The following is a 21,714-nucleotide window of genomic DNA, read 5'->3' as shown; positions in this document are numbered from 1 at the left end:
CATTCTGTTTTATCTTTTTTTTCCAGACTAGCACCATTCTATTTTAGCTGTACAATCAGCTGCTGCTCTGTAATAAAATGGAGCAATTGGCACACGTCAGTCCTAGATGGAATTCTTCTCACAATATCAGCTTTTCCAATAAATATTTTTTGTAAATTTTTTTAAAAAGGTTATGCAGTGGTGTTGGATAGCAAGAGCAATGGCAATAAGAGTAGCTTTAGGTTTTCTGACAATATCCTGCCAGCTGTTCCTTGAATAACCTCCACCTATGGTGGCAGTAAGACGGAAAGCAATTGTGTGCCATTATGTGGATGCTGGGCCTTGTATCATGCCTCTAAACAGGCCTTTTTATAGTAGAAAGGTGTGCCTTTGTGTCCATTTTAAAAACATTAGGGAGTCAGTGATTATTGTAATTAAACCAAGATAGAGCACATAAGCTGGGCACATAAGCTGCAGTCATTGACACTAAAAGTACTAGAAACTTGCTGTATGTAAATTGCACTTGTCTAGTACCCAAAGCCGGACCATCACCCTGCTTCTTCACCTACATCATAAAGTGTGAGCAACACAGTGCAGGAAGCAACCCGACCGTTAGGTGAAAATACTTGTAAATGTGTTTTGCCCTCTTCTTTGAACCACATTGCCCAAACGGTTCAAATGTCGGCAAAGTGTTTTGAAAGTTGAAAGTCTCAAAATGATGTCTACTTCTTCAATTTAGTTTCCTTCTTTCCATCCCTTTGGAGAACAGAGGGGGTTAAATAAAGCCTTAGGAAGTACGATCACATTTTCCTCTTTGTTTTTATTCGCTACAACAAATTACAGCAGTGGATATGAGAGGCACAAAGCCAGAAACATGCTTGCATGGTAAAGCCTGCTTGAAGAAGACAGCAAACTTGGTTTGACATGGAAGGCAGTGGGCAATTCAACCCCCAACAGGCAGACTCTGCCAGCAAATTTGGGGGGGGGGGCGGCACCACCAGATCCAATGGAGAGGTGTATTTGTTGTGTCCGATACATTCGCTATGATTGTACAAAGAGATATAAGCAATTTAAAAAAATCTATTTATAAATTACAAAGAGCAGTCTTAGGTTGTTTTTTTTCCTCCCCAGAGATGAGAGGCAACGGCGTGTGAATAGAAGAAATGCATGGAGAGTGACTGGGAATTTGATGAGAGTGTCTGTGGGATAATTGGGAGAGAATCTGCTCAGTGGAGCAGACTGTGGAATATCAGGTAGCATGACTAAGAAAATGCTTTGGGAAGTCCACCTTTTCTTTCTTTCCAAATTCGCCCACCCAGTTCCACATTATAAGACCCAGAACAAGAGAAGAATTCTATCATCAGGCATCTTACTGGGAATTTGGCTTCCAAGGGCTATGAGCATGATTTTTAAAAATCATAAAAACGTAACATTTGGTTATATCCCTTTTTATAACAAGACCACAAAAAACAAACTTCCATAAAACCAACCCCAATGCAGCTGCTAAGTCATGTCAGGAGCAGCTGCACACACATTCCTCACCAGAGGAGAATGGTTAGATGATTGGGAAAAAAATAGTTGGATTTTTTTTTAAAAAAAAGAGGAATTCAACTCAACTGCCATCCCTGCCAAAGTGGCATTGTATGGTACAGTGTTGCAAATTTGCAAGCAGTAATTGATCAGTGGGAAGAAAAGTTAAAATGCTTTAGCTTTACATATATGGAAAGCCCTGTAGCACATCTTAAAAATTTATCCATGCTAGCAGAGAAAAAATCATGCCATATAATTTGGAAATCAGCACAAGTCTTTTCTGGCCGTCTCTTTTCTGATGATTTTTGTGGCTCCTTGAAGCATCATCTCCACACAGTTTCTGTACCGATCTTTCTCCTTACTGTACAAAGTAGTTTGGAAGTAATTAAAATGCAAATCATGCAAATATCACTGTATATAGGTAGATAGGCTCTGTAAATCTGTTTTTGGAGTACAGAATCAGAATTTCCTTGCTACAGCATGCACACCGTCCTAGAACTTGGTGCATCTGGAGAGCTTTGCTCTCCACACCAGGTCAAAGACCAGAATGCAAGAAGGCACCAAACAACATTCATATTAAAAACAGCAAGTAAAGCAACGGCATCCATAAAGATACTCTAGGAAAGCAATCTGCCCTTTTTGGATTAGCTGCACAAAGTGGAACAAGCCAAGAAGAAAACACAAATGGATTTGATTTTAAAAATTCAGAAGTAGAAAGAACAAGAAATGGTAAATGGTATGATAAGATAATCATCTGCTACCACAGTATATGAGGATTTGCAAAGAGATGAGATACTTGGAGTATCAGCTAAATGCCTAGTGCTCTGTCATGGATTCCCCCAATGTGGGAAAAATATAAACATTGCAAATAATAATTCTTTGGCCACTGCATTTCTCTACCTTTTAGTTCCTTTGTTCCAGAAAATGGCATTTGAGAGCCCTACTAGGAGAATTAGGACAGAACCCTAATCTCCTTTATCACTGCTATGTTCCCTTTCTAAATAACTGATTCTTCTCCTCTCTGAAGATATCCATGGCTCTATTTGAAAACCTTTGTTTCAAAGGAGGTCATTTGCCCATTATCTATCTAGGAGAAATACTTGGCCCCTTCAGGTTGTCTTCCCTGTATCTTTTTACCTAATGCCCTGACTTCAGCTGAGACAGCCCTTGGATCTTTTCAGTTGCTGAAAGCAACAGCTCGCAAGACAGATAAGGAACACCATCCCCAACAGAAAAAATATATATGGAAAAAGGCCCATTTCTTTGGTCAAGATAAAGGCAGCGTATGGTTTTCAATGCTAAGAGAAGCATGCAAAGAGAATGCAGAATGTGAATCTTTGTCCATCTTCCTTTCAAAAATCCAATCAGGGGGTCATTTCTCTACCCCTATTGGTTTCACACGGAAAAAGAAGATTTAAGAAACACAATTCTATGATTGCTTAAGAAAGCAAAACACTGAAAAGCCCATCCAGCAGAAGATGAGCCTGGAATCTTGCAGTGAAGGATGGCGGCAGCAGCGGTGGTGGGGGTCTTCATGCCAGCTCAAGTCCTTGGATCGTGGAGGCACTACAGAAACTAGGAGCTGCTTTTGTCATCTTTTAAATCGTACCTGCAAGATAAGCAAAGCCTTTTCTGATCTTTGGGAGCCAAATAAATAAATAAATAAATAAATAAAAATCCCCAGAGAGCCATCTCAAGTTGTAAACCAAGTTGCCTGGGAAAGCAGAATTTCTGCTTCTCCTTCTCCCACATTCTTATGTATGGGAATACAGGTAGTCTTCAACTTACGACTTGTCACTTCTGAAGTCACACACACACACACACACCCCAAGTCACATAACTGCACTTTGGGAACTCAGCAACTGGGCTGCATTTAGGGCTGCTTGCAATATCCTGCGGTCGTGTGACTGCATTTTACAATGGCTTTGCCCAAAACTGATACTCATTTGTGTTTTGGCAAATCCAGCCCATAGCAAACCATGAGTTAATTACCAACGCAAAAAGGTTGTAAGATCAGGTTGATCACGTGACCAACCCACTTTCCAACCTTCACGACTTAATGACTGTGATGGGCAGGCTCCATTATGGTCATAACACAAGGACTGCCTCTGGTGATGTTACCTCTTTGGTTGGAGGCAAAGGAGGCGAAATGAATCCCAGTACTTAGGAAAGTTTCATATACGATGTTGCTATCCCTAGAGCTCATCTCCCTTTCCTTGTCCATATTTTACATTTCTCTTGCCCTTTTTATAGGAAAGAATGCTCAAAGTAGCTCTACATTTTCAATATTCCCTACTTGGCAAGGAGGGCCTTTCCTACCCCCAGCATCTTCTGCAGCAGGTTCAAAAACAAAATGGCTGTCATGGCATGGTAAGACTGACATATTTACGAAAGGGATGGCCTTCAATAAATCTGCTGCAACCATCATCTTTACTTTCTGACACGTCCTTCTTGACGTCACGGCCACCAGCATCTGATGTTATTAAAATGTTCGTAAGCAGGCTGACCGCCAGTCATTTTCTCAGCTGCTTTCTCTGCACTTCCAGGACATTTGATTTTGGTTCCTGCAGGTGGCTATTAACGCTAAAGAATGAAGACGGTTCTGTAGTTTATTTTGCTCTGTTCACAGAATGCAGATTTAATAGGAATTTCAGGATTGTTTTAGCTGGCGGTAGATTTGCTAGATCTATTGAAAGTTACTTTGAGACTACTGGACGGAAAGTAGCTTTATGTTCTGCTTGTGGGCTTCCCACACATACACAATGGGAACGGAAGGCCAGACTGGGCAAGTTTTTTGGTCTGATTCAGTGCAACGTTTATTCTTATCATGACTGACAAAGACTAGAAAGAACAAGAATGCCCGGCCTGGCCTTGGCATGCAGGAAACAATTTTATCTAAAAGAGCCCATTCATAGTGGAATGGATGGGAATCAAGTTGTTGAGAAAGGAAAGAGGAAAAAACTCTGGATGCAAGTCCAAAAAGAAATAACCAAAAATCCCTTTTGGATATATCTCTGATGCATGCATCCTTCATAGAGGATCCACAAAATACTTTTCTATCCACCTCCCCAGTTCCATTTCAGAACAAGATTTTCCCCGTATCACACCCTGTGAACCTATCTTCCCATTATGCTTAATTCAACTTCTCCTGCTTCATATCTCTTCCCCTGCAGCGTAAGGTCTCAGAGAAGAGGATGTGAGGGAAGGAAAGGATGACCCATTCTTAGTTGCTTCAATCTTGTCCTCCTAAGGTGCTTTTTTAAAAATAGCAACTGGACTTTCTTGATTTTTCCTGACGACATTTCGCTTCTCATCCAAGAAGCTTCTTCAGTTCTAACTAACTGGTGGGGGGATGGAAAGGATTTATACGTTTTGCAGTCAGCTAGTCGTTAACATTCAGAGGGTCAATGGGAAGACATAAGCCATCCAAGGACATAGATTAACCTCCAGGTGGCTTAAAGGACCCTCAGAGTGTTAACAACTGGCTGACTGCAAAGTGTATTAATCCTTTCTATTTCTCACCACTTAGTTAGAACTGAAGAAGCTTCTTGGATGAGAAGTGAAACGTCTTCAAGAAAAATCAAGAAAGTCCATTTGCTGTTTGTTTTTTTTAAAAAGGCACCTTTGGGGACAGTCATGACCTTGATGAACTAGACCAGGGGTAGGCAGCCTTGGCTCTTTTATGACTCGTGGACTTCAACTCCCAGAATTCCTGAGCCAGCATGGCTCAGCTTGGAAACCTCTCTCTTTCCCCTCAGCATGGCTGGCTCAGGAATTCTGGGAGTTGAAGTCCACCAGTCATAAAAGAGCCAAGGTTGCCTACCCCTGAACTAGACATTTGCTTCAGTCTTACAACTCTCAACAGATAGCTGCTTAGAGAATGTAACTCTCAAGGGTACAGAATGAGACTCCGTCACTCTAGCTTTTAGGGTGGAAGTTTGTTCTCAAAACTCTGCATAATAAACTGAGCTCCCAAAAATTCAGCCCTGCTCGCCAGAAGCCCATTTCAAAGAGGGCACATTTGAGGAAAATCAAACACCCAAACCATGCAGCTCTCACAAAACTAATTTTCTGCCAGATCACTGATCCAATAAGGGATATAGAAGTGGAGTTGACTTGGCATTCAAGACGTCCTCTGTTAACTATGCTTCTCCTATACTTACCACTGGGCAGCACCTTGGGTGAGGTCCTTTTGGGAGAGGTCAATGTGTATCTGGAAGAGAAACAAAGAAAGAAACGTCACATGCCTGGAATTCTCCTGGAAGAAGACCCACTGCTATTAAAGGTACAAGCACAGCAATGGCCGTGTTCCATACCTTTCCAATTGGTTCTCCTCGGGACATAAAAGAGACACTGTTTTTGACATAGGCCTCCAGCTTCCTGCGCTGGGCTTCTTCCAGAGAGAGATCCCATTCAAGCCTGTTGCGAGAGCAATGCATTGATTGGGCAGTTGCTGCTTTTCTGAAATAGGCTTTAAAAATCCTTGATGATTCTAGATGGCTTTTGGATGGCTTAAAAGTTTAATGAATGAAATAAAACGACAAGTGCCAGGGATCCTTTAGCAAGGTTTACCTCTAGCAGTTTTTAATCACCAGAATTGTTGCATCAGCCTGCATTTCCCAGTATTGTGATTGGAATATGGCACCTAATTTCTATCAGTTAACTTGAAGAACAGAAAACCAGAGTAACATTTATTTTTCATGAATTAATTCAATGTAAATTCAGACTCCAATCATGGTTTACCTCCTTCAGTGTATGAACACTTTTAAAAATATGAGGAATAGCAAATGTGGCCCTAATTAAAAATGGGCAAATGGATCAGAGGGATCAGTTTATGTCAGTGAGGTTCCCAGATCCCTACTATTCTTTCCAGTATCAAAGAGGATCTTTTCAAGCATGCCTCTACTGCCATATTGCTGATTTCTCCCTTACTTCTCATTGAACTCAGGATTCACAGTTTTCTTCCGTACAGTAGTCTTTTTCTTGGTGACACGAGATTTGTCCGGCAGCAGGATCAAAGAAACGTAAGGATCAGGAGCATCCCTGCCGTTTGACTTGAGGTTTCTGGAATGGAGTCAAAGGAGATGGTTCTTTAAAAAAGGAAGGAATCTAAATCAGTGGTTCTCAACCTTTTTAATGCCGCGACCCCAACCGGTCGTAAGTCGAGGACTAAACCGGTCGTAAGTCGAGGACTAAACCGGTCATAAGTCGAGGACTACCCAACCGGTCATAAGTCAAGGACTTTCCCTGCCCGGGAGCGCCGCGCATGCGTGTTCCGCCCCCTGCGCCGGCCGAGGCGTAGCTGGCAAGCAGCAGAGATGGAGCAGGCCGACCACCAGCTGGCTCAGCCCAAGGGAGGTAAGGCACCCGCCGGAAAAGGGGAAAAAAAATGGCGGACAAAAAAAATGGCGGACAGCCTTGCTTGGCGACCCCCGTGAAATGGTCGATCGACCCCAAATGGGGTCCCGACCCACAGGTTGAGAACCACTGATCTAAATGATTTAGAACAGGGGTCTCCAAACCTCCGGTCCGTGGAGTTGAATGGGTTGAAGCCCATTCAGAATCAGGCCACGGAAGTGGTGGGTGAGGGTGTGCGAAGTTGCATTTGTGAAAGAGGCAAGCGCACAAAACCATTCCCTCCCACCTCCCCCCCCCCACACCGCTCTTCCTGTCTCCTCCAGTCCACTGATCTGGAAAGGTTGGAGACTGCTGGTTTAGAAAGTAAATAGCTAGGAATCATTTTAAGGTAAGTCTGGTAACGAGAATCAACTACTCAAACAAGAGAAAACCACACTTATTTAATAAACCAAGCCCCTTCCCTCCTTATCCACCAATTTGTCCTATTTTATCATCATTTGTTTTTTAAAAAAACCTAAACCACCTCTTCTGAGTTGATGGTGGCCCACCACACTATTCATACACCGGCATTCTTCCAGAACCCACTGCAAAGCCTGCTATGCCTCTCTGTATTCTCCTCAGAATCATTCCAGATGTAATAATCTGAATTCAGTAGGACTTACTGTTTTCTTTTATAATGTTCCTAGAGAATCTGTTGACAGAAAGTACTAGACATCCACCAGACCAGGGGTAGGCAACCTTGGCTCTTTTATGACTGGTGGACTTCAACTCCCAGAATTCCTGAGCCAGCCATGCTGAGGGGAAAGGGAGAGGTTTCCAAGCTGAGCCATGCTGGCTCAGGAATTCTGGGAGTTGAAGTCGACGAGTCATAAAAGAGCCAAGGTTGCCTACCCCTGCACTAGACAAAGGTTGTGCTTTTGAAGGCAGCAAAGTCCACATTTTGTATCATTGGTTTGAAAGAAGTGAAAAAGAGGCCATTTATGTTAATATTGAGCAGCCCTCTCTCAACAGAGAGGGAGGGCTATCTCCAGTCTACAATGCAGCCCTTGCAGGATTTCCAAGAAGATTCCACAACCAATTGTATTCTGATTCAGGCTGAGGGCAAAGATAACCCCCTAAGTAGCCTCAAGAGCTCTCAGGGAGAGTGCTAATGACCAGATGACTGCAGAGAAATGCATCCTTCCATTTCTTCCCTCCCCCCCACCCCGCTATCCAGTCAGAACCAATCCTTTCATCCCCTCACCATCTAGTCCAGGGGTAGGCAACCTTGGCTCTTTTATGACTCGTGGACTTCAACTCCCAGAATTCCTGAGCCAGCCATGCTGGCTCAGGAATTCTGGGAGTTGAAGTCCACGAGTCATAAAAGAGCCAAGGTTGCCTACTCCTGATCTAGTCTCAACTGTCAGTACCTATCCTTCCATCCCCTTCCTCCCCTGCCATCACAACTGACGAAGCATCTTGGATGAGAAGCAAAACGTTTTGTACTTTTTCCTCAAGGAAAAAAAAAGCCGTCTAATTGCCTTTTGAAAAAACACCTTTGAGACAACTCTATGATCTGGGTGACTGAGAATCTCCACAGACTACTAGACACCCAGAAGGCAGTGATCAAACCAAAGCAAAGATCATCTGCCATTAGGGGGAAACATCATCCAAAATGATGGCTTGGAATGATCTCCATGTTCTGTAACTACAGGGGGAAAAAAAATCTAAGCAATCGTTCTGGAGGCTTGTACCAAATTCACCTTTTGTTTCTCCTTTCCCCAAACAAATCCACCCTACAATTGTTACCTGCAGGCATGTATGATCACGACAAGTTTCCTTGCGTCCATGTTGTACCAGACAGTCATGTGCAGCTGTCCCAGAGGTGTGTCTGCTAGCTCCAAATTACTGCAGGGGCAGAAAGACACAAAGGCAGAGCCATATTACAGAAACTCAAAAATACCTGGGGTCTGGTGTGAGAAAAAGAGGGAGCATTTCTACCCCCCCTCGGTAGCACATGCAGCTTGAGAAAAATAATGCAACCATAAGGAACGCTGAGGGCAACGGAGAGATGGATGGGAAGATGCCATTTGAAAGATCTGAACCAATAGGATGGTGGGGTCGTAAAGGCGGGAGCGTTTGTTCTCCACGCGGGAAGAGAAATATGTAACTGAGGCAGCAAACTGCACCGGCGGATGAGAATAATGGTGGCAGGTCGCAGTGGCGGCCTACGTAAGGCAGCAATGAGGAGGGCTGAAAGCAAAAGCCGGAATGTTTTCTGCAACTCTGAGGACTGCAGGGGAGGCGTAAACTTGCTGGAATTCCCAAAGCCCAGCTGAGCAATGTGCTGCAAGGCAAAACAGCAGAAGAGAGCTCACCTTTTAAAGCATCAAATTATTACGTACATAAACAGCAAGCGTTGTCTCTCCCTTTCTGGTAAAAAGCTCCACTCAACCGATCTGCATTAACAAGAGGTTATTCAAAAGCCCACAGTGCACTGCCTTCCGTGTCCTAGGTTCTTGACCCTGACTGGACTTCATGGAGGTCGGCTTTCAATTTCCCCTCCCCGTCTTCTCTGACGGACACAGCAGCCAGAGGCATGAAAAGACATTTAGGACTGAAAAATCAGGTGAAAGAGGGGGGAAAGTAGAATTTCAAGGGGGAATTGCATTTTCAGGCGCATCACACTCAGCATTGATTAGACAACAGGGCAGCCTTTTTGCCCTGGAAGGCTGCTTCAGAGGCTCCAAGGGAGAACAGGTGCATCTACAGATGCCCAGAGATGCATACAAACCAACCTCTTGCTTGGGAACTGTCAATTTCTTACAGTAGAAATAGCACTAGCACTAGTACCTAGACTTATATACCGCTTTACAGCCCTCTGTAAGTGGTTTACAAAGTCAGCCTATGGCCCTCAACAATCTGGGTCCTCATTTTACCAACCTCAGAAGGATGGAAGGCTGAGTCAACCTTGAGCCAGTCAGGATTGAACTGCTGGCAGTGGGCAGAGTTAGCTTGCAATAGTGCACTGCGCCACCATGCCACTTTGTGGGGAGAAGCCAGGGATTTTGTGTGTGTTTGTGTGCACGCAAGAAACGAGTTTGTGCAACCTTTTGCTTAGGGACTGTCAATTTCTTGCAGCAAAAAGCCCAGAAATGTGTGTCGTGGGAGGCACAAGGAGGCAATTTAGTGGATTTTGCTGGTTTGCTGCTGTTATTACCATAGCATCTCATGAACTGGATGGTAACCCAGAGTAGCATATGCTTCATTTATTTAGAGCTTCATTTATTTAGCACAGCAGGTCTCTCCAGAAATTATCTTGTGGGAAGAAGAGAACTCCTTTAGATCCAGAATATTTGGCTTTGTGCAAGAAGGAACTGTAAAGCACTCAACTCAAAGGAGTCATATTAATCCATCTCCATGGGTTCTGTATGCTATGCAAGGAGTCCTCCTTACCTGTTGGTGTGGGGGATCCGCTGGCGCAGCTCTTGCAAGGAGCCAGAATCTCCATCCTCTCTGATATACAGCTCAGTCTCTGACCCCTTCTGGGAATTCTCCTCATATTCATCCCCTGCGGCAGCATGGAAAGCCTCCACCCCCGAGTGCTGAGAAATCAGAAGCTGTGGAATTGAGAGCAAGGTGCTTAAAGCCTGCTCGGCCATAGCCCAGATTGGCTTCTCCAAACAACCTCCCACTCTTAGCCCTTTGAGGTAGTCCAGACAAAAAGTACAGTTGGGGCATCAGCATTATCATTATTGTAGCATTTAGCAATAGCACCTATATGCCACTTCACAGTGTTTTACAGCCCTCTCTAAGAGGTTTGCAGGGTCAGCATACTGCCCCAAACAATCTGGGTCCTCATTTTACCAACCTCGGAAGGATGGGAAGCTGAGTCAATCTTGAGCTCCGTCAGGATTGAACTCCTGGCTGTGGACAGAGTTAGCCTCCATTACCTGCATTCTAACCACTGCACCACCACGGTTAAATATATTGAACAGAATCTTGCGAAACTGAAAGCATTTATGCTCTCCTCTCTTTCTAAGTCTTTGGAAAACTAAGGAAGATCCTTTCTAAACACTTCTCATACTCCACCCCCCATATGCTGATTGAGCTGCCCATTATCAACCATTGCCTTGGCTGCAGATCTTCCTCCTGCCTCCCAAGGCCATTCCCGCACACCATCATAGCCACCTACCCCAAGCTGCACTCGCATCAAAATCTGGCTAGCAGGACCAGAATTGCTGAGTTGGAACCAGCGGTCAAGGATGAGCCCTTCTGCAGCCAGCAGTTGTGACAGGGGGAGCGACAGCACGCCTAGGCTATGCCCATCATCCTTGATCTGTGAGGTAAAAATAAAAAATAAAAACAGATGGCAACCGTCCTACACTTGCTGGGCAATTAATTATCCCAAGGGGCCACATGAGAAACTGGGACTATTGTGGAGAGCCTCTGCCCTGCCCCCACTGATGCTAAGGGCAGACAGGGACAGCTGAAGGACCAGATGTGACCCACAGGCTGTAAAAATGCCCAGGTCTGGTCTACACATATACTGTAGGGCAGAGAAGCAGAAGGTATGAATTTAAGAAGGAATCCTCTCCTAGCTTCCAGGTTTTTGAGCTAGAAAGAGACTTCTTCCTTGTTAAGATAAGGAGCATAGCTTCTGAGAAGATACAGTTGAGTCTCCACTCCCTTTCCGTTAAGCTGCAAAGAGATTATCCTTTCCTCTTAAAAGATCCTGTGGGAAGAGAAACTCAGTTGTGAAGATAGTCTCCTCTCCCAATTTAACAATTCTCTGCAGCACAAGGACTAGCTTGTTTTGAGGTTTTTGGCCCAAGGGTAAATATGGGCCAGTTCTGCTTCCCTTCAGCAAGCTTCCCACTCTAGGGAATTCGATGAAAGCCCCGCAAATCTAAATTGTTATGTGCTATAACCTTACCAAGCACGTGAGGATAGCACAGCGGCGTATCATTTTTTGCATTTATTTAAAATGCATATAAATAAACCACATCCGGTAGCTGCCTCAATTTTAACCAGTCAGTTTCTACAGCACTCTAAAAAATTTACTTTTATGAATGTCCTTATTGCACAGAAAGAAAATATTTTTAAAAATTACATTAATATAGTAGCCAAGCCACATTTGGAAAAATAATTCTTGAAGGTACTACCTGTTAAGAATTCGAGGCATGCCACTGATAAAAGTTATATTCTGGTGATCCTTAGAGGCAACCAGGAAGTTAACAAAGGCTAAGACAGGGGTGTCAAACTGCTGGCCCGCGGGCCGGATGCATCATAGCGAAACCGCACCCATCCCATCACCAGCAATGGCAAAAAAAAGTCACGATACATCGCGACACAACACGTGACGTTGCGAGTTTGACACCCCTGGGCTAAGAGAACTTAACTTGCCAATTCTCCCACCTATAACAGAAGTATACTCAGAACAGTCCACTTGTTGTTGTGGCAGGTGGAATGCCACAATCACGTTGCTTGAACAACTTGGTTTCCACGGTTGACGTTTCAATTCCCACTATCAGGTCAAGGGACCCAAGAGTTCTCTTCAGTAGGATAATCAAGTAAACTGGAGTCACACTGATTTGGTTTGGCGCATGTGGATGATGTGAAGCACAAGAGGATAGTTGTGGGGAAGAAGTGCCTGGGTCACCTACCTGCAACTCTAAAGATTCTGCATGGGGCCTCTTGATGAGGAAGGAGAAAGCTTCATCCCACTCAGGCTCTGCTGTCTGAGGGCAAACCTAAAGGCAGAAACAAGCCTTGACATTTAAAAAAAATAGAACCGGGGAGAAAGACAGCATTTGCTAGATCAGTGGTTCTCAACCTTTTTAATGCCGCGACCCCAACCAGTCGTAAGTCGAGGACTAAACCGGTCGTAAGTCAAGGACTAGACCGGTCGTAAGTCGAGGACTAGACCGGTCGTAAGTCGAGGACTACCCAACCGGTCGTAAGTCGAGGACTTTCCCTGCCCGGGAGCGCCGCGCACGCGTGGTTCCGCCCCCTGCACCGGCCGAGGCGTAGCTGGCAAGCGGCAGAGATGGAACAGGCCGACCACCAGCTGGCCCAGCCCAAGGGAGGTAAGGCACCCACCGGAAAAGGGGAAAAAAAATGGCGGCCAAAAAAAATGGCGGCCAAAAAAAATGGTGGACAGCCTTGCTTGGCAACCCCCGTGAAATGGTCGATCGACCCCAAATGGGGTCCCGACCCACAGGTTGAGAACCACTGTGCTAGATGGTGGCTTAAGAAATGCATGGAATATGACATGTAATCAAAAGAAAAAGAAGTTAGTTATATAGGACACGGGCAGATAATCAAGGCCGATTTAACATGGCAGCACTCCAGAATATGTCTGCCTTGTGAGTTACTAGAGTAGACAGCTATTTTTCTCTTTGATAATAAGACTTTAATTTCACCATTAGGTGATCTGTTTATATAAAAATCCATCGCTGTCCTTAATTATAAGTTATCGGTTGCATAGTGGAGTTTCCAAATATTTCTTTAAAAAGTCTCCTTCTGCAATCATTCATTGATGGTGATGCCAGTCTTATTGTTAAAATCTGGAGTTTTGGCCATTCCCTTTCCTCGCCCATCACTTGTTCTCCTGCCTCTGCGATGCATTTAACGTATACATTTATGAGAAGCAATTTGAGTCAACCCTGTTTTATTTATTTTGGAACCAGCAATCAATTGCTTTGTATAGTTAATACGGAAGCTGAGAGAGATCCATTCTTTTGTGGCTCTATCACTAGAAAACTCAAGTTACATATGAACTCTTCTTTATATAAGAAAATGCATATATGTGTTTGCATATCTGTTCATATGCACAAACTCTAGCTATGCCACAGATTCCCCCTCATCTTGTAGCTTCCTCTTTCCCCCCCCCCCTCCACCTTCACCATATTTGTTAGTCCTCTCCAGGGCTTTTTTTTCCCTCACAGAACACCCAGAATGGAGTTCTGGCACCTTTTTTGGATGGAACCTTGTAGGGTAGGCAAGGCGGGTTGTATAACATGTGTAAGTTCCGGCACCTTTTTTTTTTTTTTTTTAAAGAAAAAAAGCACTGGTCCTCTCAAAAGGAAAGAGAGGCAGAAGATCACTGGGGTTCTCCTAACGAATGCAGCAAATTAGCAATTGCCTGCTAATAGCAATATGTCCCCCTCCTCTGAACTACTTGCTGGAAAGAAAAGTGGGCAAAAAAATGGATAATGAAAGAATGCGCCAAGCTGCTTCTGGAACGGATCATAAATTCCTTGGCTGAATAATAGCATCTTATTTGTTACATCTAAAGCGCATACATGCTGTTTGCCTTCTATTTTAAATCCACCAATGTACAATCAATAGTGTGTACTAAACCCCCCCCCCCAAAGTGATTCTGGATATATATCCCCTTCTCTACCCCATACTCTGTTCAAAAGCCATGATTAACTACCCACTTTCAGCCTGATCGTTTCCTTCTTCCCCGTGTCATTACCTTAGTCTTATAGGAGACACCACGGACAGACAGGCTGACGTAAGGACTTGGCGGCTTCGATCCCTTCCGGAGCTGGCCAAATGGGAAAGAGAAAGAGATTGATATACTGCTACTAAGGCTAGTCCACAGGATGCCCCATTACAAAGATTTTTGTGCGTTGCATGCATATGGTTCATTTTAATCTGTTGCCTCTCTGATATGAGTTCAGGAGTATTCCGCCACTGGCAGAGCCGAAGAGAAACATTTGCAGGTAGATTGGGGGCGTCATGGGAACTGAAGAAGAGGGGTTGCTATTACACGGGTATGCTTGATAAATAACATAATTCCTGATAGTACTGTCTATGCAATATCCCATCTATATACTACTAAAACTCTCATAACGATGACTTTTAACTGGGCAAAACAGTACATGAGAGAGCAACAACTTTTGAGTCAAGTATCTCAAATGGGATAACCTACAGAATGCGTCTGAAATTTGGGGGGGGGGAGTTGTGGCTGCTTGAAGGGCTACTCGCTGCTGCTGCGGTCATGTGATCTTTCAATATTTTCAATATTTCATAACAATTTTCCAGCCGGTCTTGCTGGCAACTTTAGAATGAGCAGCCATGTTTTCCTTCTCATTTCTAGTTGACACATAGCACGGAGGGAGGGGGGTTGCCAGGCGTTGTGCTAGACCAGGGGTAGGCAACCTTGGCTCTTTTATGACTCGTGGACTTCAACTCCCAGAATTCCTGAGCCAGCCATGCTGAGGAGAAATGGAGAGGTTTCCATGCTGAGCCATGTTGGCTCAGGAATTCTGGGAGTTGAAGTCCACGAGTCATAAAAGAGCCGAGGTTGCCTACCCCTGTGCTAGACAAAACAGACTGTCTCTCTCGGACTTTCTCTCATGGGAACCAAGGTCATCGGTTGCTCCCGAGACCGCGGGCTGGGCGTTTCATGAAAAGCCCGCCAACAAGCTGTATGGGGAAATGTAGTTGCTTGCAAAGCCTTGGAGATGGGATTATTTAACTTTGTATTGGGGAATTGTTATGCATCTCTTCAAGACTTGGTTTCACTTTTGAAGTGCCATCAATAAACATGTTCTTTGAGGAATTGCAAGCCTCCCGTTCTGCTTTATTTGTCTCTGTCTGTTGGAACTTTGACACTTGCAATCTCTTGTTCCTTCCTCCACCCAGCAACAGCCACGTACCTACCTACAGGGAAGGGAAGGGAAGGGTTCTGATGCTCCCTGACAGATTCCCATAAGGGAACTCAATGGGAAAGCTGGCAGGAAGTCTGAAGTCATTCCTGCTCCCATATAATTTTCAGAATGAAATGGCTTGCCAATACCCTCTTCTAGGAGGTCTAAAACTTCCCAATCTAGTGTGTAGCCTAGGAATGTCTTGGCAGTCTAACCAGATCTGATTCTTTTTAGCTTTGGGGGATCAGCTACTTGCTTAATGTCAAACTAAAAGTCATAAAATCAATCACAGTCACATAGTGACATTCTTAACGACTGGCATGATTTATGACTCTAATTGCTGCTTGGAACAGGGCTAATCTCTGGATTAGCCAGGCTCTGAATTGATGGCTCAGTGGGCTCTGAATTCATGGCTTCCTGATCCATGAAACATAACTTTCCAAATTAGTTCCTGCTAGTGTTTTTCTTCACTGCCGTTGCTCAGATTACATCAGCAGCTCTGAGTTTCTGGTCATGGATTATTAAGCTGCAATAGCCACTCCTAGAACTAAGAGGTAGAGCACAGAGAAGTATTTTACTGGTACTCACTGGCAATTCAGTTGCTCTGTCAAGGAAGACAGAGAAGAGGGCAGATGACAGTTCCTCACTCTTTGGGGTCTGGATCAAGCTGTTTACTCTCAGAACCTGGAAGAAGAAGTGATCGACAGTTAGGGCAATATTTAAGTATTTTACCAACCACTATTAAGAGGACACTTAGTATGAAAATTGGTGGATGGGTTGATTTCTTCCACGTGTTCCTTTCAAAGCAATAATTATTATGCAACACCTTGGTAATCCACCTCGTGCAGTGGCTTATCACAAAATATGCAAGAGAACATGCTGCCAGCAGGAGCAATTGAGGAGTTCCTCAGTTGCTAAGGGGTTACTTGACTTCACCCATCATCAAAGCCAGGGAGGTGACCACAACTTCACAGTTTAGGGCAGGGGTAGGCAACCTTGGCTCTTTTATGACTCGTGGACTTCAACTCCCAGAATTCCTGAGCCAGCAATTCTGGGAGTTGAAGCCCACGAGTCATAAAAGAGCCACGGTTGCCTACCCTTGGTGTGGGGCCTGTGGGTGACCCATAATCCCTCCCACAGCTCCGCGTCCCTCAGCTTTTCAACTGTCTGAGCGACAGGCCTGGCTTTGATCACAGTTATGGCAAAATAAGAAAAGCCTAAGAAGAAGACAGTTTTGTTGATGCCTCTGTGAAGGTGTTCAGATATCACCCTTGATTCACCATGTCTTTCATAACCATCAAATGGAGAAGTGAAAATATAAACTCATTCACAATGTGCTGGTTTGTTCTCCTAGAGAAGAAAATCTGAGAAGGAACCATAAATGGCGGGAACAACATTGCTACTGTTATTGCATTTGAAGTTTAACCTCTTTAAAAATGAAGAGCTTTCTTCCCCAGCTCCCAGTTCCAGCCAATCCCACATGGCGTTCTCCTTTCTGAAGACCTCCATTACCTGCTCCAGCTCTGTAGCACTGGGTATAGGGGGCAGGCACTCCAGCTTCACGTGGAGACGTCCTGATTTCACATCTTCTAGGGGGAGCCACTGCAACAGGAAGGGAGGAAGAGTGTATGATGGCAGATCAGCGTGTCCTTGCCCTCCCCACTGCCATTAAGAGAGCCTTCTTTTACTTAGTTCTTGGTCAGATTTGTATATTAACTTTCCCTCAAGAGCTCAAGAGGGATCCCATGGGAATCTTCCTTTCATCTAGACAAGAGCATCATTGTGGGGCAAACTGGGCTGAGACAGAGCAAGTGGTCCAAAATCCAAAGTGACTTTTGCTGGCTCAGGAAAAGTCACTGGGTCTCCTCAGGCCCAGTCCAACTCCTTATCTACTTCCACACACAATCTTACCTCATCCACAAACTTGCTGATTAGCACACGCTTCAAAGGGATCTTGCACCTGGCAAAAGGGGAAAGTTTCAAGAGTCAGAGAGAGCATTGAAGAAAGGGCTTCCTTCCTTCTACTTCTTCCTTACAAAAGTAACCTTACTGGGAGCTGAATGAGAGGCCCAACTCCACAGGACTAACTTTCTCTGCCAAAAAAAAAAAGAGAGAAATCTGGCTGTGAGATTAAATCTTTGGGAAAGGAATAGGAAAATGTATTCCCTCTGCTATTCCATGGGGAATCTGTGATATCTAAGCACTTTTTTGGGGCTTCCCATTCAGAATGAGAGATCAGTGAACTTTTCTGTCCAATTTTCTTCCTGGCTCCTAACTTACCTCCCCAGGAAATCATCTTTATCCACATCTTTATCATACAAGTCGAACTCTACTTCCTGTCCTGGGATGCTACTCACAATCACCTAGAAGAAAAAAGTGGACTGTTGTACAGAAGAACGCAAGGCAGAAGCAGTGATCAAAGTAGGCGTCTTTAGTGAAATAAAAGTGAAAGCTAATATTTGCTATGATTCCAAGTCTGGAATATTTTAGTGCAGGGATCTCTGAGCCACAGACTCTTTGAAACCGGGCCGCGGGAGAGATGGGCAAGCACATATGTGTGAAGCTCCTTCTTAATGGATAAAAAATTGGAAATCATCAGGAAGACAGTCCAAAATTACCTGGATTTGGTTATTTGATTAAGATTAAGATTAAGTTAAGATTAAGATTAGAATGGTGTTATTGTAAAGAGATATATTTATCTGTAATTAATGTAAATATGGACTGAGATGTCTGTCAAAGATGATTTACCATGTTCAATGTTTTTAATTCCTTTTTTTTCTTTTTCTATTCAATAAAAACGTATTAAAAAAAAGGAAAAAGAAAAAAAGCCACGTTTCTTTCCGGAAAGATTTGAATTGAATTGCATGTAAAAAGCACTGAAAAAACTGAATCCGAGAAATCCCTCTTGGCGTTACAGGGAATCTCAGAGCTGGGTTTAGGCCCTTTAAAAAGGTTGCCAGCTCTGAAGCCAATTCAGAACAAGGCTTCCAAATGCTCCTCTGGGACAGTAAGAAAGCTTTGGGTGAGTTGCAGTTTCTATAAGGATGCATATATATATATAAATCTCTCTAGCAGCTAGAAGTAAAATATATTCAAGATCAAGGTAGGCAACCTTGGCTCTTTTATGACTCGTGGACTTCAGCTCCCAGAATTCCTGAGCCAGCCATGCTGAGGGGAAAGGGAGAGGTTTCCAAGCTGAGCCATGCTGGCTCAGGAATTCTGGGAGTTGAAGTCCACGAGTCATAAAAGAGCCAAGGTTGCCTACCCCTGCCCTAAACCAACCATTATTTTGAGTTTTCCTTGTTCTGTTTGGATTTGTTCTATATATATTCAGATGGACATTGAACCAGAAATACAGACTCCTTTATTCTTTGATTGCTGGAAACCCATCTCTTCCGAAAAAAGGATTTCGGGCATGATGCATTTCAGAAATCAGACTTGACCAGTATTCAGTCAGTCAAGTTTGAAAAAGAATCCTTTATCTACTTTCTCCAGATGGGACCTCAGTTACAACACTGTCAGGTACAGTACAAATATACTGCTCAAAAAAATAAAGGGAACATTTTACCATGGAACTGAAGGGGTTTGCGTTCCCTTTATTTTTGTGAGCAGTATATATAGTCTTAAAGAACAGCACGATTATATTTCCACATCAAATCCAACTCTTCCAGGAATCAATGATAAGAGGGCGAGGAGGATACAGTTTAATATATGCACAGAAGGAGACGGGGAGGATCCTCACCTCATAGATCTCGCTCCAGCGAGGGTTGAGGTCTTCCTTGATGACCCTGCTGCGAAACTTCTGGCCTCCCAAGCGCACTTTGACATACGGGTCTGACTTGCCCTTAATCATCCCGCCCATGAAATTATCCTTGGCAATTAGGTTCTCCGCTTCCAGCACGTGAATGCGAATTACACTCTGGAATTCAGTGAGAGGAGACACAGTTTGCAGGCCAGATCTATCAATATCATCATCCAACATCATGGGCTTTAGTCTGGCTCCCTTAGATTACTGAAACCTTTACATTTTAACTACAGCTGTTTTCTTTAAACAGGATGGAAGAAGGAAGAGACTCAGTGAAGATTCTGGAATGCCCAGCTCCTGCACTATATTTAATTTTCCTAAAATCAGACAGAATTTGGTTAACAACAAAAAGGACATAGGGCAGGGTAGGCAACCTTGACTCTTTTATGACTCGCGGACTTCAATTCCCAGAATTCCTGAGCCAGCCATGCTGGCTCAGGAATTCTGGGAGTTGAAGTTCCCGAGTCATAAAAGAGCCAAGGTTACCTATCCCTGACATAGGGAATGACCTTGAAGGATAGGAGGCAGCGTTGCGACCAAAGGAACAGTCAGAGTTAACTCCATTTCAAGAAATTGGTTTGAGTAAGCAACGCAGACAGGCCTCTCTTTAGTTCACACAAAGATAATATTAGAGTAGGAGGAACAAATTCAGACCTGCAAAGTTCTGTTACTGTGGCTGTTACAATAAAAAATAAACCTGATCTATAGGCCATTGGTTTCTTTGTTTGATATACTTTGATGTCAGGTCCAAAATCTATGATACAATTTCTTAAAATATGATCACTATTCTATTTATTAAAATCTGCATTTCCTTTTCAGTCCCACAATGGAATTAAAATCATAGCAGCTGTAATGAAGCATCCTGCAAAATCCAAATCAGTGATAAAAGGCAGTAATAAGACTATCAGACTATAATCACAGATAAAAGTTTCACAGGAGCACTGCAATCAGAAAGGCATAATCTCTGATTGCATCCACTGGAATTAAAGTTCTTGAGAACTGAGCCTTTCTATCTCCCCTTTTCCACCCCCCCCAAATCTGTTTCTTTGATTAAAAATGCATTGTAATTTGAAATTACTATTTGTTATGTGGAAAACACATAGGGGTGTATTAGGCATGACACAAGTTTCAGATTTATAGCCTTCTGATGCTGCAGACAGCAAGCTGGTTTAAATAAGCTACGTTGCAGGCGATCAGCAAAAACCTTCCAATCTACAACTAAAAATCTGCTTTCAAACAGATCTGGAAGTTCTACTGCAGTAAACAGAGTTACTACTATGCAAATTGTTTCCTTTTATTTGTTTTATCTTTCTAAACATTGTCTTGACTAATAAATTCACTTTCCAAAAGACTTGTCTCTGTCAATTAGCATGGGGATGCAAGAATGGGACACAACCCAGAGGGTGGCTGGTGGCTTGAGGGCGCTCTCCCTGCCTTTTTAACTTTGTTTATTTTTGTATAGATTTTTATCCGGATTTAATTGGTTTTTTTACTTGCACACCGCCAAGTCACTTAGACAGTGAGATGGCTGGTGTATAAATTTGATTAATTTGAGGAAATACTTATTATAAATATTATAAATACTGATCTATTTATTAATTTCATTTTATATACTATTTATTAATTTAATTTGAGTTAAACAAACAAGGCTGCTTATTTTTGCTACATAACTGTAAAAAGACAACTGCAAAGAACAGTTAACTTCTCCACTATCTTTCATATTAAGAGACAGATAACCAGTTTGCATACCTGACTGAGCTGCTCCAAGTATGCAGACTTCAACCCCCAGGATTCTTAGCAATGACTAATCTGGCAAGGGAATTCTGGGAACTGAAGCCCGCAAGTTTAGAGAGCACCTACGCTGGGAAGAGCTATTATTTGCAGGACTTCTTGGAGAATTCTGGCTGGTTACTGTAGGAAACAGGAAGTCAGACTTAGAAGACTTTTGGCCTGATCCCACAGCGCCAGCCAAATGACTGCAGGAAGCTTATGCTCTTATTTTTACTAATAGCAAAACTATTTATGTTTTCGTGGCAGCTGGGTTAGTTTATTTTGGGATCCATTAAGAAGAGGCTTTGGGGGCCACAACATGAATAGCATAACTGAACTTATGATGATTAAAAACATTGTCCTCATTTTCTGTAAAAATAGCAAGACTTTATGAGGGAATTTTCGTACTCTCCTTTTTAAAAGTCGGAATGTCATTTTGGCAAGTTGAAAATATGTTTGTTCCTCAACCGTCTGTCCTATCTTAATCACCTAGTTACATACGTTTGGATCACTGACAGCCATAAAGAACACCAAATCTGATCTGCCTCCAGAGTTTGAAATGTTAGCTTAGAACAGGGGTCCTCAACCCCCGGGGCCGCAAAATGATACTGGTTGCACAGCTGGAAGTGA

General features: G+C 43.4%; 1 protein-coding gene across 1 annotated transcript in view; it reads right to left on the bottom strand.

The window, feature by feature from the left end:
- Positions 1–796: 796 nt before the first annotated feature.
- The window catches only part of ESYT1 (extended synaptotagmin 1), a 33,041-nt gene continuing 12,123 nt past the window's right edge, over positions 797–21,714 (bottom strand). The window contains exons 14-27 of the mRNA XM_015822909.1: positions 19,252–19,428; positions 17,790–17,872; positions 17,421–17,469; positions 17,022–17,111; positions 16,098–16,193; positions 14,330–14,401; positions 12,513–12,599; positions 11,042–11,185; positions 10,303–10,466; positions 8,656–8,754; positions 6,442–6,573; positions 5,826–5,928; positions 5,673–5,722; positions 797–3,118 (exon numbers count right to left, since the gene is read on the bottom strand). Coding sequence (XP_015678395.1) covers positions 3,085–3,118; positions 5,673–5,722; positions 5,826–5,928; positions 6,442–6,573; positions 8,656–8,754; positions 10,303–10,466; positions 11,042–11,185; positions 12,513–12,599; positions 14,330–14,401; positions 16,098–16,193; positions 17,022–17,111; positions 17,421–17,469; positions 17,790–17,872; positions 19,252–19,428 — 1,380 coding nt within the window. The 3' untranslated portion in view covers positions 797–3,084. The remainder of the gene's footprint in view (positions 3,119–5,672; positions 5,723–5,825; positions 5,929–6,441; positions 6,574–8,655; positions 8,755–10,302; positions 10,467–11,041; positions 11,186–12,512; positions 12,600–14,329; positions 14,402–16,097; positions 16,194–17,021; positions 17,112–17,420; positions 17,470–17,789; positions 17,873–19,251; positions 19,429–21,714) is intronic.

This window comes from Protobothrops mucrosquamatus, unplaced genomic scaffold (genome assembly GCF_001527695.2).
Source record: "Protobothrops mucrosquamatus isolate PMUCROS unplaced genomic scaffold, P.Mucros_1.0 scaffold1725, whole genome shotgun sequence".
Classification (NCBI taxonomy): domain Eukaryota; kingdom Metazoa; phylum Chordata; class Lepidosauria; order Squamata; family Viperidae; genus Protobothrops; species Protobothrops mucrosquamatus.
The sequence above is the reverse complement of the archived record's forward strand: the minus strand, read 5'-3'. Positions and strand labels throughout refer to the sequence as shown.